This window comes from Photinus pyralis, unplaced genomic scaffold, assembly GCF_008802855.1.
Source record: "Photinus pyralis isolate 1611_PpyrPB1 unplaced genomic scaffold, Ppyr1.3 Ppyr1.4_LG2, whole genome shotgun sequence".
NCBI lineage: Eukaryota > Metazoa > Arthropoda > Insecta > Coleoptera > Lampyridae > Photinus > Photinus pyralis.
In genome coordinates this window covers 7,784,056-7,799,524 of record NW_022170403.1, presented here as the reverse complement: position 1 = coordinate 7,799,524, position 15,469 = coordinate 7,784,056, and the positions used below count along the sequence as shown (strand labels likewise).

Below are 15,469 nucleotides of genomic sequence, written 5' to 3'. Positions count from 1 at the left end.
GTAGATGTTGTCGCACTTTTATGTCTTGTGGTCGTAGACTTTGCACAGAGTACATTTTTTGCACCATTTTACCTTTTCCGGGTTTAAGAAAGTATATGTTGGGATGAGCAGCCCCTAATGTCATCAGTATAACCAGCAAATCTATGTCCTCTCCAACTATGACGATAGAATCAAATGTGGATGAGTGGTTAATTAATTAATTAATTAATTGCCCAATAAACGAAAGCAGTTTTAACCACAGAAAAGATATTAAACAGATGCGAAAGTAGTGTCGGCGAAAAAGTCGGGGTCGGATTAAAAAAAAATATTATTCAAATAAAAATGCTAGTTTTTACTTAATAGTACCTTAGTCGGGAATTTAAAATTCTAGCTACAATATAATACGATATTAAAAACAAATTGGTACAACCGGCTTGCCCACGGCTCCACGAAAACGCGCCCTTCAGAAATGTGTGCGGAGTGATGAAAAGTAGGTACTTAGGTACATTTACAGAGCCGCCGCATCGAAACAATTAACTTTACAGCAAAAATGAATGGAACATAAATTAAAGAGAATTTTGTCCCCTTCATTTTTGTATAGGTGAATATTTTTCCTAAAACGCACGAGAACCGAAATATTTGCCAAAAATCAATTTTTTCAACAAAACACGATTTTTTTTACAATTTCCACAAGGAGTTCGAGGTCGCAAAATGAATATGTTGTTTTTGACACTTGACCTTACACCATGCACCAGAAATCAAAACTCCTTGAATTATTTTTAGGCAAAAAGTACCTGACGACTGGGCTAATTTATTTAAAACTGTTTTGATCATATTTAAGCACAATATCTATTCCTTTTTAAAATATGTGCGATCACGGACAAAAGTAATGACAATCGGCTGCTTACTGTCACTTAGGCAACCAACTATCTAAAATGGCAACGTTGAAGTGTAACTATTCTGGCGGAAATTCGTGTGGGATGGGCCGCACGGTGTCGCGCATTGTCGTCTTTGCTTCGGCGTTTCTTCGTCACTGCCTTGATATCAACGCTACAGTAGGTGTAATTACAAAAATTGGTAAAACCAGACTTTATGCATTATATTCTGGAAAACTTAAGGGACATTAATTCACATTATTGGTATCTTCAATCTCGTTTTTCTCTTCATTGAAATAAAAACTGGTTTTTAAAGTTAATTCTGCAAGATAAGTTCTTATTTTAGTGATCCAGTTTTGTTACACACTGCCAAAAAAATCCCAACGTATAAACGCAGTAAAAAAATAAAACTTAAAGATTTAAATAGTACTTGTGTTTTTTAATTGCGTATTCAAGCATAAAAAACAGTATGTTCTATTTTTTTTAATTTAGGTTGTTTCCAGCCAAACTGAAAGTGAAAAAATTGTAATGACAATGAATTCTTTTCTTTTTACTCTACAAGAGGTAACAACTTCAGCAAACAATTCATAACAAGTAAACGATGAAGTGGTAATTTATACTCCCTCGACATTTACAATCACATTTCCTTTTAATGGAATAACCATAATAAGAACATACTGCTTGTCTAATAAGTAATTAGCAAGGTATTTACTAAGATTCCATTGTTATGGGCCGCACGCGTCGCGCTTTGCTCCTTCTTAGCAGTTTCTTCGTCGTTGTCTTGATATAAAGGGAGAGGTAGGTATGTTGCAACAATTTGGAAAACCAATACGCAAAATTAAAAAAAGATTTACCAATCCTTGTAATTATACCCACTGTAACGATTATATCAAGGCATAGACAAAGAAACGCCGAAGCAAACACGACAATGCGCGACGCTGTACGGCATATCTCACACGAAACCCGCCGGAAAACTTATGCTTTAACTTTGCCATTTTAGATAGTATATGGTTGGTTGCCTAAGTGACAGTAAGCAGCCGATTATCATTACTTTTGTCGGTGATCTTACCCCTAAAATGTATGATGCATCTCCACTCCTTCAACTAATATATAACCTTACATACATAACATTACTTTAATTCGGAACGACTCTTTTTTCTCGTGACACCCTTCCGACTTCGTTCAAACTGGCGCAATGAGCATTAGCAGATAGCAGAGGATGCCTCCTTACATTGACATTTCTTTGTGTAAGACAAGGTGTAAAATATGGCACATTCTACATGTCATTTTCAACACTTATAAGGATCTTCGATACTCTCCAATATTTACAAAGGAAAAGTGATCGTAGGGATGCGATAAATCAATGGGGTCAACATGTGAATAGGTGAAATGGGGTGAATAGGGAAAAGTGTCTTATGAAAAAGTAATATAGGCAGATATGTTTGCCTTTAATAGAAGCACCTGTGATTAAAATTCAAAAAGATAGTTCGGAAATGGACAGATGATATTGCGCACCCTGCGCATGCGCACATTAATCTGATGTTTACAATATGCGATACGTTTATTTTCACTAAAAGTATCTATGGCTAAAATTTCAAAGAAATATTTCCATAATTAAGAAAGTCGGCATTGCGCAGTCTGCACATGCCCACATCTGATTTTTACTATATGCGATATGCTTGCCTTTAGTAGAAGTATCTGTGGTTAAAGTTTCAACAAAATATATTAATAAACAAGAAAGTTGACATTGCGCACTCTGTGCATGCACAGTTTAATCGTCAAGAATTTCCTTACCGAATACAAAAAGGACAAACTAAATATCTTGAAAACTGTAGGAGTAGTTAAGGCCTCAGACAGACGGACGAACAGAGAAAGTGGCTGCAATAGCGCACAAAAATTGCCAATTGCAGAATGACTCTATATTTAAATTACAGTTATCTAAGCGAGCAAAGCAGGATCAAAAGTTCAAAATGTACTGGAATTATTGAAAACTTAGCATGTGGAATCAACTATGGACTACCCCTTATCAAAAGACGGGGGTTGGGGGAGTGGAAATGGTTTTATCCTTCATGGTACTCTAATCATAGTCCTCCTCGATCCCTTATCTTGATCGGCTATATTCCCTTACATCTCCAGAACGGATTGTCGAAACAGGGTACTCACAAAGAGCGAATGGGACGTCAGGAAAACAGTGATGTAAAAGCTTTAATCTTTCATCTCAAAAACGGTTTGTCTGAGGAAAGCATTCTCAAAGGTAAAATGAATCGACTGGAAGAGACATATTTATTGGTGAAGTCGAAGTCTCACCTCACCTTGACAACGAAGTGTTGGAAGAGGATACACATAAAAGGAAAGTGGAACGTCAGGACGAGACATATCTGTTGGTGATGTTAAAGCATTCAGTGCAAATATCTGCAGAAAGTGTTGAAGAATTTTGAATGTATGCCAGTTGTATTGAAAATCTCTCAACAGTAGTTCTCAAAAAGTGGTAATGAGAAAGTGTTTCTAATTTTTTGGTATCTGCTCAATACTCAAATAACATCAGAAAAAAATTAAATCGGCAAACTTTGGATTTTCTGGCATATCTTCGGAAGTAACCAGAATTTTCTGTTTTCTTTACTGCATGATAATAACCCTTTAATTGAATAACTTTTCCCTAATTTTACCATCGTCGTATCTTATATGGTTTCCGAGATTCCCATGATAGACGTCCTTATCTTGGACACAGTGTATTATCAAAATTTGTGCCGATAGACATACCATGAGGCTGGTGTAACAGTAAACCCAACATTCAAGTGACAATAATAAAGGCATAAAACAAATCTATGTTCATGATGCGGATCTGGCTTTTCTAAAAACTTACCCATACTACTTCCAGCGACTACAGATTCAATTGTAGCCATAATGCCTGCTTCTTTATCGTGGTGGCCACCGATTAACTTTTTTCGCTTTTTCCTAGTTACACTTTGTTCATTAGTTAATGATTTAATAAGGCCATATCCAACTTCACTTAAATAAACACCGTCCATGTAATAGTTCGCGTTTGATTTTAATTCAGGGCTTTTGCAAGGTGTAACTGGTTTTGGCGAAAGCAATGGGTGAAGATGAGGAGGTGGCACATCCCGAGGACGGCATAATAAACAAGTATATCCTTCATCCGCACATTTTTCAGCTTCTAATTCAGTCTTGATAGAATCACAATTCCCATGCAACCATCTTTCACATTGAGTGCATTGGATGATGAGATCTCCTTCATTGTATAAAGATCCACAACTAGGGCATGCCGAATGCGAAGCGCAAGGTCCACACTCCGTAAAGCTATTCATCCATGAGCAATTGAAACCGGGATCTGTAGCACCACAAACTTGACAAACCGCACACCACTTACATTTCCAATTTCCATGAGGAACATAATCTAATGGAGGATCCATGCAATAGATATGGTAAGAAATATCACATTCATCACAAAGAATAAGTCTGCCTTCGTCATTACGTTGACCACATCCTTCACAAACAGTACAGTCTAAACAACGCCATCCTTTTTGCAGAATGACTTTAGTCACTTTAACATTCACACAGTAAGGATGGTAGCATTGACCACATTGAACGCATGCTATAAGACATCCTTCTTGATCCGTCCCTAATGCCCCACACATTACACAAATATCTTGTGTTAACACAAACTTGTCTTTTGCTGAACACAGCACAAGACGATTTTCCAACCCGGGTTCTTCGTCTGTCTTGCCGTCACAAGTAGGTCTCTGTAAACCGACACCGGGAACACCGAAAATGCCACGCATTTTTGACTTGGGGCCCCTTTTTCTTCCAAAATCTGCTAATCGTTGACGTTTTGTAAATCCCACTTTCCCAGGTAAACCTTTTCCAATGCCTTTCGGTCGTCCCGAGGTCACTGTTCCTAAACCTAAACGTTTTTTCGCTATTTTACTAGCACTGTAAGGTTTACCCTTTCCTAAACCCATAAATTTCGCAGGGTCTTCTCCAATTTGCCTATCAAAGTCAAACTCGTATGAATCTTCAAAGAGAAATTCGGACGATCCTGAGAGACAATCGCTCTCCTCGATACCTAGAAAGAAACCTTGAAGATAATTGGAGATGTTATGAGCCAAGAAATTACTTACTATTTCTCTTAGCCATCAACTGTCGATTTTGTTGAGTTATACTTTTGCAAATCAGACAAATATAGTCGTACTCTGGATGCGCTTCTTTGCGTTGGTGATATGTTGCAAGATCCGCATCAGGGTCGCAAGTACCATGCACAAATCTAACGAAAAGATGTATTAAAATAAATGAATTACCTACTAGAAAAGTGTTCTTACTTTCGACACAAGCTGCATTGTACCATTTCACGATGTGCATGTGCGCGATAAGCACGATGACAGAGCGGGCAACAAAAGCCCTTGTTACGTTGTTGATAACAGGAATCACATACTGTATAATGGGCGTGCCATCGTGAAGATAAACCAGCTCCGGGAGTCCTGGACCCGCAATCACCACAAACTCGACAGCACTATAAATGCTTCAAATGAGATGAATGTATAAATTTGTGGCCATGTTACCTTGCACTTCCATCCGTACTTTGGGATAGTTGTTACAATTGGTCTTTGACAAATTGCGTGATATATTTTGTCACACTGTTCGCATGCCATTAACTTTGATTCATCACCAACCATTCGACACACTTGACACACCCTGCATTTTCTACACTGCCATCCAGCCCTCACACCTAAAATAAAAGCTTTATAAGATTTTGTTGTTTTAGTATAGTATATTTGTAACAGAAGGTAAGTATTAAAGTAAAGATTGTCGCTCTTGGAACAAATAAAAATCATATGTCGTTTAACTTTGAATTTCGATTTATCGGTTATTTTGTTATCGATTTGTATGTAAATTCATTAATACCTGAACCTTCCTTTTCGGTCAAGTTATCCCAAAAAATAGGGGTGCCCTTGCATAAATTCCCAAGAAGCTGAAAATTTACATGAACGTTAGGGATACCATTATAATAAAATTGTGAAAAGTTGTATTCCCTATACTATGCACACGTTTCCACCCCACCAAGATAGTGTACTTGACATGCTTTTTTTAATGTGTTTTCCCCAGTAGGCCTACTCCACGATCTATTTTATTTAATCCTAGTAGAATAAAAAATCTTCTCATTCAATTTCTTCTTCATGTTCTCTCTCTCCATATTCTTTTTCTTTGTCTTCTTCTTCCCGAGTTGACATAATTCATAATAGTTCAAACAGCGGTACTGTTTCGTCGTCGATGTAAGGATCTTCTCTTGAATATTCAAAATTTGAGCACGACTGGCATTGACCACTGGTGCACCCTGGTGAGCAAAATAAACCTAGCTTTCGTAGCTGCACTTTGAATTACACCCCTTTTTGCGGGAGGAGCTTCTCTGGTGCACTGGAAGTAGTATGTGGATTGGTTCCAATACATTATGAATTAGCCATTCAATATTAATGTATTAGTCATGCGCAGACTAACGAGTTTTACTTATATTATGCGTCAAATGATGTACATAGGCAGCGTAGTCATGCATGTTATACAGCTTTAGTAAATTTTGGAATCGCTTTTTCTCAGAAATACTGGATCTTAGGGGAAAAGATGTGAGCTCAAAATTTGTAGGTGATTGCATGGTCTACAATTTTTGTTTGAGCTATTTTTATCATAAAACTAACCGTTTCGCTAAAGAATCCAAAAAACGCATTTTTGCAAACTTTGGCCTTGAATAAATTTTTTTGCACACATGGGATCGATGGGGACTTCACAATTTCATTATAATATTTATGTAAATTTTCAGCTTCTTGGGAATTCATGCAAAGGTGAATGTTTATTTTAACCGGACTATTTTCGAATACAGTACTATCTAGTCATTCGCAACAAACTTATTTGTATGGTTAAAATTTCGCCACCTATCAGCATAAACAGCAGCATTGCTACTCTTAAACTGAAATCAATTAAAGGTGTGAGTATTGCTAGTTCATGACTTCATGTTAGTTTACTGAAAATAACAAAGGTTCATCATATCAAATATTTTTAATAGTAGATTACGAGCTGGGAAGTGGTCCATTACCTACCCCGAGGGCTTAAGGTACATCACCGACGCGCGGAGGTGAGGTATAAGCGCGAGGCGCTGGTTATTATGAACCACTGACCATCGAGGTTTGTACACTATTTTATTCACAATCTGACTTAAAGAGGTGGTAGGTATAACAAATTCCACCAGTTTCAGCGTGACATTGAAATCTAATCAACATGGCCATGCAGGTCGGGAAGTACTTTGTCGACCTCGACGAGGTTCGCAAAGTATGTTAAACAATTGCTCACTTCCAAGCATCAAAACAGTTGGCAATTGACATATTATTACATACAGGGTGTTTCGAAATACGCGCACACGGCCTGTGGGATGGTGTTATACAACGAAAACTGAATAAAAAGTTCCTCTACCAGTTTTTGATCAAACCGACACTTTTTTTTTTGACGTGCTGAAGCTTGTTTACTAGCGGACACTTTGAACAACTGTTATAATTATGTACTCGTCATAATTATAGTTTATTTTGATCCTTCTTTTGTTTTTAAAAATGTGTTATTATTAAGTTTAACTACTGGCGCAGTGTAGGGGGGGGGCGGTCTGATGGAAAACTGGTAGAGGAACTTTTTGATCAGTTTTTGTCTTATAACACCATCCCATAGTCCGTGTGAGCGAATTTCGAAACACCCTGTATATGATCGTGAATAAAAATAATTTCATTACATTTAAAGTTTGTGGATATCTTACAAAACAATAACTAAAAGTATTATTGTTGAAAATTTAAAATAAACATATTTACCTGGTAGTTGCGCTAATCCGACACAGGTCCCGTGATAATGTTCACCACACGAGGAACAAAACATAAGGTTAGCTATGTCCCCATGCATCTTGCAAGTATAGCAAACAGAAGCTAAAATTACGTCGATACATTATGCTACACAGAAAGTTTATAAACTTACATTCACACACTAATGGAACTTTTGCCAAATGTTCAACACAAAAAATTGCAACAGATCGTAACTCTTGAAAGGCACCGGAAGCTGTCGCACAAGGAAAATGAAACTGTTTACTGCACCCCCCTGCTTTGCAAGTTAAACTTGCGCCGAAATGATGGCAATAAGAACATTTTTTTGAAATGCTATACAATACCATCTGTCCTACATTTTCCAAACCAGAATTTTCTGAAAAAAAAATAAACAATAAGTAGGCCACATTCAAAAAGGATTGGAAATATATATGTACAATCTGTCTAGAAAGTATCCAGAATTTCGCCATATCTTCTATGGTTTCCGTGATCCCCATCTTGGACACAATGTATTTAGTTCGTTCTTTTTGAATTCGGTAGCTTACAGCTCTAGCACCCGAGCCAAGAAAAATCTTGACGATTAATGTGCGCATGCGCGAGCTGCGCAATATCAACTTTCTTATTTATTACCATATTTTGTTAAAATTTGAACCACAAATGCTTCTAGTAACTGCGCAATGCCAACTTTCTTATTTATGGAAATATTTTTTGAAATGTTAACTAAAAAGAATCCTCTCTCCTAAACGTAAACATATCGCATACAGTAAAAATCAAATGTGCTATGCGCATAATGTCAACTTACTTCATTTAGTTCATTTGTTTTTTTAACAACAAATTGGACCATTTTTGAAATTGCGCATTTACCAAATTGGTTTACGTACTTATTTGAAAGGGGTAAAAAGTAGGTAGAAGTTATTTATAATCGAATTTTATATTATTTTGTGTTTAGTTTTTTTTTCCAAATTGTGGTTTTGAATTTTACTTAATAATTAATTTTCTCAACTCTGTGTAGTGTTTTCAGAATCGAAAAGGGCGTACCCCAAAGCCAAGAGTTTTAATTTCTATGTGTAATGGTTGCTGATAAAAAATTCAGAAATATGCTCAAATTTTGAAACATTTGGAGGTGTGACCTCTCGTGTGACCTACTCTACGAAAAAGTTCTTAATACTGATTTTGTGTGAAATATTTTTACGATTTTCAAGAAGTCAGCGTCCAGAATTAAAACTTATTCAAAATTACATTGGTACATGATTGTTGTTTTCCATTTTCTATCCATTAAGTTGGTGTCCTGTTACGTTAGGTAGGTAATTACGTTTCGCAAAACGTAGTGTCAAGTATTACCGAAGTTGTATCTCGCATGGCAATACCATTTGTCAAATTGACAGTGTAAGATTTTGTTAAGTTTTCCATTTTGCCGGTGAGGTAATTTTTGGGGAAGTACTAAGAAGATCAAGCAAATCGTATTATATAATAGTAACTACAATACGATTTGCCTGTTCTTCTTAGTACTTCCCTGAAAAGTGTGAGATTTGTTAAATAATATCCCAAATTCACAAAAGAGATGAGATGGAATATTTGTACGGGGGGACCCAATAAGACTGCTATATCTCGAGAACCGTTCGTCATATGACTTAGAAGTAAAAAACATTAATGGGTAAATCGGTCATGAAGGATCGCTGGAAAATATTTTCAAGTTCTAAAAATGACCGACAGAGGGCGTAACTGCCATCTTAAATTTTAAAATTGCAGTTTCTTTAAATTCGCATAATAAACTAAAAAAAATTTTCACAATTTTAAAGAAAACCAGTTTGTTATCATTTTCGTAAAAACAAAAACTCAGTTATTTCAAAAACAAAGATGGTGTGGGGCGTTCAATTGTTTTTGCAATAACCTGCTTTAACTTCATAACCGTTTAACCGATTGTAACAAATTTGGTATGGTTAAAAAGAGCATTCCTTGAGCAATGAGAATTTAGTTCAATCCTTCTCCGCCAGGGGGCTAGTTTTGACACTATAACACCCAAAGAGGCCAGTGAAAACCGTTTTTCAAAATCTCGTTCCTAACCTCAAATATTGGGAAAATGAGATTAATTACCTAATTAATAAAAATGCTTAAATTGTATCTTATTTGACGTATTTCCGGTATTTGTCGATGGCGCGAAACATTGTTTGGAAAAGGACCCTACACTTTTAGGTGGACCTTGGAAAATTAAACAAATGAAACATGATTCATTATAAAATAATAACAGCCGCAATTTGCAAATTATTCTGCTGTGTTTACATTCAGAAAGTGCAGTTTATTGAATTTGTAATCTTTTCTAAAATGCAGATTTCTAACCAAGAAGCATTTAATATGCTGGCGATATATTTTGAGTATTTTCAAAATGCGACCATCGCTGCCCACATCTTCTATTTGCGTTATCCGAATTGACCACGTACCATCGCCGCCAGCATATTAAATGCTTCTTGGTTAGAAATTGGCATTTTAGAAAAGATTACAAAATCAAAAAATCTGCACTTTCTGAATGTAAACACAGCAGAATAATTTACAAATTACGGCTGTTATTATTTTATAAAGCATCGTGTTTCATTTGTTTAATTTTCCAATGTGAAAAAAATTTTTTTAGTTTATTATGCGAAATTTAAAGAAAATGCAATTTTAAAATTTAAGATGGCAGTTACGCCCTCTGTTGGTCATTTTTAGAACTTGAAAATATTTTCCAGCAATTCTTCATGACCGATTTACCCAATAATTTTTTTTACTCCTAAGTCATACGACGAACGGTTCCCGAAATATGGCCGATGAACAGTCTTATTGGGCCACCCGGTACACAGGTGCAGTACATGAACTGTAAGAAAGATAAAACAATGGAACACCTATAGACACAGATATACACAAACAACAGCCTGCTAACCCTATTTTAGGTATTGTTAAAAGCTCTATTGAGTAACAGTATAAACATGATGCAACCAACACATCCGATGGGCTATACAAAAATACATAATTCATTTGAAGTGTAGAGTGTGCGTACGGCATTCGCACGTTCTATTAGTTGTATCCTGTTTGTTACTTGAAAATCATGTTATTTATGTTTCGTTGTACGTTATTAAATAAGTGAGTTTGATGTGTCTTGCAATTTCGATGGTGATCACTCAACAAAAAAAAACAACCTAACCCCTAGTGGAAAACTATACCTACAGACACTGTTATGTCACCGTACCATCAACAAAATGTCCAATGGAAGCTATAGACATATTCAGGCTACACCGTCACATCACCATCCGGACCATCAAGATTTCCCAACGAGAATATTTTATGTTACGTTACCTGATGGTGACGTGACGGTGCCGGTACGTTTAGTATGAATCAATTGCTTTTCTGATTCAACCATTATTGCTACCATGAGAAAAAATACTTCACATTTCCAAATATAACCACCTTCGTAGCTGTAATAATAACAAAGTTAGCAATAGTCGAGGCAATAGTGCTGACTTAACTTCAAACACATTATTACAATTGTGCGTTCTTTTTTCCAGATACTATTCAGACAAATGTTATTATTTTTTAGTAAACAAAAAAAAGTGTCCAAGCTAGAATTATGTACACAAGGCGAATGCAATTAACATACATCATTAGCCACAATCTCTCTTTCTCTGATCAACATAACTAAAACATCACGCAAATAAACTAATTTAAACTTACCATAAATAATCACTCCGTTAGACCAAGCAGCACAATTTCTGTGAACGTAAAAATAACCAGAGGAATCGAATACACTTTGAACATCAGGTTGCTCCAAATATCCGATAATAGACAATTCGTCAACATATTCATTAGACAAAGACGGATTGCGACACTTATTAAAGCTTTTCTGACGACGACATGTCACAGGACCACGAGGACTTTTATCTCCGATTTCACGTTCTGTAATTTGTGTTGTATCCACTTGCGACAACAAAGAATTAGATAACATTCGTTGAGGAATAAAGCCTTCGGGACAACTAAGACGCAACAGGTCTCTTTGCCCCAATTGACTCCTTTCTCCCAAATTACATAATGCGCACACTTTTCCGGGCCTACAATAAAAGACTCAATTAAAGCGAGATGCTGTGGGTTACACTTACCATAGTTCAGGCGGATATGGAGTATCATCAGGTGTTAAAGCGAGTTTTTCCTTTTCAGGAATGATAAACGTTCCTGTTTCGGGATCTAAGATCGAATTAGGATCATCAAAACCCAATGATGATGAGATGTATTCAAATTCCATTTTGTCAAATGGTCGAACTTTTTTGGGCAATCCACGTGTGTAACCAATACCTCTTAAACGTTTAATTTTAGAAGCGAGTCCCGTTCTTCGCGGTAAAGATTTGCCTAATAATAAATCAAGAATTTAATATAAAATTTGTAAGTAATATATATCCTACCTCCCTCTCGACGCGGTCTCCCTCGTCCTCTTTTAATATTAAGCGGTTTACCTGAAAACAAGTAAGGTAACGAAAATTCATCATTATTTGGCGATGAAGTAGTTGAAGTGGCTGTGGATGCAGCCCCAGAAGATGATAACTGAAGAGGTGACGGTAGCGGATCGTCAATTAAATCTTCGTCTTCGTCATCGACATCCGAACCATCACCCTCATCGATTTCCATTAACTGTTCTGTTTCTATTCCTCTGCCATGTATGCTCTCCATACTTTTAAACACTATAATAATTGACACAGAGTGCAATATTAGCTAATGTTAAAAGCTTATGACAAACAAAATAGAGGAGGTTATAGTCTAGTTCTAATAACAAACATTTTAGAATAAGGATGTAATCAAGTCTTGAAACTTTTAGTACTATTCCAGATGCAATTTGGGATAAGCCACAATGCCCTTAGAGGCAGAGGGACGTCTTTATAAACAGAAAATGTTCGTATAGAAATCGAGCGCCATATTAGATATTGTGTACAAGGCAAGCCCTAATCAAACTCAGAAACTTTTGAAGAATTAACCAAAAATATAAACATACCTTAACAGAAATTTACATCTCGCCATGATCTCTACAGTATTACACAAAAAACGCTCTCAAGTTTACACAATTCCAATATACACATATTTTAATAACATTAAAACCAAGCATAAATTCAGCCACAAATTTAACAGGCACGAAACGAAACGAAATATTTACGACATTATCCGAACGACATTTGTCGAAAAACAGATGAACAAACCCTATTTCTTAAAAACCCTAACATTTGTTCTACAGGGTCCTACGAGTAAAAAATAAACATGGTCAAGATTAGTAGAGAGAGTAGGTTCAAGAATTTAGTTTAAAAATTGTGTGATTAAGACTCAAATGAGTATACTCATTGGAGATCAGAATAGTTTCAATTAAACACATCTGAACATTAAATTTAAGTCACGTCATCAAATGACGACTCATCAGGTTATTTGAAGCTCAAAATATGACATTTTTTTAAATTTCTTATGAAGTTTTCCATTTTTTTGCCGGTGAATTAATTTCTAGGTAAGTATAAGGAAAAAACAGGCAAATTTTATTTTTTATTCTTTAATAGCGGTCGATTTCAGGCATGATATTGCCCATCATCAGGGCGTGCTGAAAAACACAATATGATGCAGTTAGGTAGGTACCAATTTACAGCGTTCCGAATTTTAAAGTGAAAAATAATACCTAGTTATTTATTTCATACTACTTATCTATATATATATACATATATAGTAATCGCGACTTTCCCAGACCCATTTGAGTCTGATATAGTACATTATATCAAGGTAGAGAAGTGCAGTGTTATTGCCTGAGCACCAAGATTACATCTCGAGGCGCTTGCGCCGAGGGGTGTGTAAGTTGCGAAGGCAATAATAGACTTCTCTACCGTGGTATATATACTATTTTTTTCACTACTAGCACTTGAAATCCTCTAAATTAACATATTATATTGATGAGAAAGTGAACGGTTGGAGATAATTTTTTGTTTATTTATTTAACATGTCAATCAAGTACGTGGAAGTACAAGGCAAACAGAGGCCGTATTTTGTTCTGTCATTGAGATATTTTCAAAGAGTAATTTCGTTCGAATTTTTTCAAAATGTGATAATTTTAGGTATGTAATTTCTCTAGAAATGGCGGATAGTGGCAATTATTCATTTTAGAGAACTTGTCTAAACGTTTATTGAGCGAAATTTCGGGTTGTGTTTTTTAAAAGTGACAGCATGACAGTTCTCATTATTGACTACTAGCATTGAATAATAAATCTGAATCATCAGATTTATTATTCAATGCTACTAGTTAATAATGTCCACATTATTAACCACTTTGAACAACTGCCGAGAAAGCCTACTTTACAAGTGGAAAAAGGGTTAATAATCATGTCATCAGACGCTAGTAGTGAAAAAAATCGTATTCTTACCAGACTGGAAATGTTGCCTAGCAACATAAACTGACATCCATCTAAACCTATAGACCGCGACGCAACATAGGGATTTCAATGGTAATTTCTTTATAGTCAATTACTAGCTCCCCTAATTATTTTAGAGCAAAAGTCTAAATACGTTTTTTTCAGAGAAAAAAATACTGCACCTGTTCATACTCACAGATTAATCTGTGCTATTACTAATAATTGTCCGTTTTTCAAAACCGTAGAAATCGACAAAATAAAAAGATTCATTTTATAATAAATGAGATATGCCTTGGAATTACCTAAAAAAACAGCGATTACTTTCCATTATTTACCTTTGACGTACCTATATTAAATTCATACTTGTTTATAAATTAGTTCATCATAAAATTGTTTATTATGTATTTAACCATTGATTAACATCTCGTTATATGTTAATCAATGATTTAACTGAAGAGAAAGAGGAAGTGTTAAGGGGGCTAGGGATAGAGGATAGGCAACACACAATGGTCACTGAAATTTGCAATAAAAGTCGAAACTTTTGAGTAATTTTTGAAGCCCAAATATTAATTCTAACTAGAGGTCTTATCGGAAATTGATAGAGATATAGAAAGTCATTAAATGTAGCGATTTATTTTTTTGATAAAATAATTTAAGTCGTGTATAAATGATAATCTTGAATTTACTAAGAACGCGAATACTGGCCTTAGTAAAAAAAATATTGAAAAAGTAAATCCGCACAATTTATTTAGTAACTAAGTGGATTAAAAAAATAAATTACGAACTGCTTCAAATTATCAAATAAAACGTAATTTTTACTCAAAAGTTTATATAAAATATAGCGACGGAAGAAATGCAATACCTTCCATACAATGACGATAGGCAACTCAGGTAGCACTTTTACCTGGAAAATATTAACACCTAATGACCATTATATTTATATACAATGGTTTATGACCCTATTAGACCAGTAACAAAAGAATCTCAATGCCTTCCATTTATTCGTCTATTAGTACCAACGATAATTGACCGATAATGTCAATAAATGTAATATTCAGGAGTAACAACGTTTTAATTTTTTAGACCCGTTTCATACATTTTTTTCATATATTTGATGTAGGTGTATTGTTACCTACTTATCAAAAAGCAATTTAATAATATCGATTACATAAAAATTATGTACAATTTGGACGATGTACCTATAATAGATAAACATAAAGAATTTGTCAGCACCTTCTTGAATCTAGCAGCTCTGTTAAAAAAACTGTTCATACAAAAATTGATAATCTTGTGTCTTACATTACATACTTTAGGTGACAAATCTCAACGAAAATTTCAACCAGCAATTTTATCGACC

General features: G+C 35.3%; 1 protein-coding gene across 6 annotated transcripts in view; it reads right to left on the bottom strand.

Annotated features, from left to right (window-relative positions):
* The window catches only part of LOC116163282 (histone-lysine N-methyltransferase 2C-like), a 73,640-nt gene extending 60,779 nt beyond the window's left edge, over window positions 1-12,861 (bottom strand). For 5 of the 6 annotated variants that reach the window (XM_031477154.1, XM_031477159.1, XM_031477156.1 and 2 more), the window contains exons 1-10: window positions 12,726-12,861; window positions 12,142-12,417; window positions 11,842-12,088; window positions 11,420-11,793; window positions 7,872-8,093; window positions 7,712-7,822; window positions 5,432-5,598; window positions 5,192-5,382; window positions 4,994-5,136; window positions 3,718-4,950 (exon numbers count right to left, since the gene is read on the bottom strand). In XM_031477154.1, the coding sequence (XP_031333014.1) occupies window positions 3,718-4,950; window positions 4,994-5,136; window positions 5,192-5,382; window positions 5,432-5,598; window positions 7,712-7,822; window positions 7,872-8,093; window positions 11,420-11,793; window positions 11,842-12,088; window positions 12,142-12,406 (2,953 nt within the window). In that variant the 5' untranslated portion in view covers window positions 12,407-12,417; window positions 12,726-12,861. The remainder of the gene's footprint in view (window positions 1-3,717; window positions 4,951-4,993; window positions 5,137-5,191; window positions 5,383-5,431; window positions 5,599-7,711; window positions 7,823-7,871; window positions 8,094-11,419; window positions 11,794-11,841; window positions 12,089-12,141; window positions 12,418-12,725) is intronic. The other variant, XM_031477157.1, reaches the window with a different exon arrangement.
* Window positions 12,862-15,469: the final 2,608 nt, after the last annotated feature.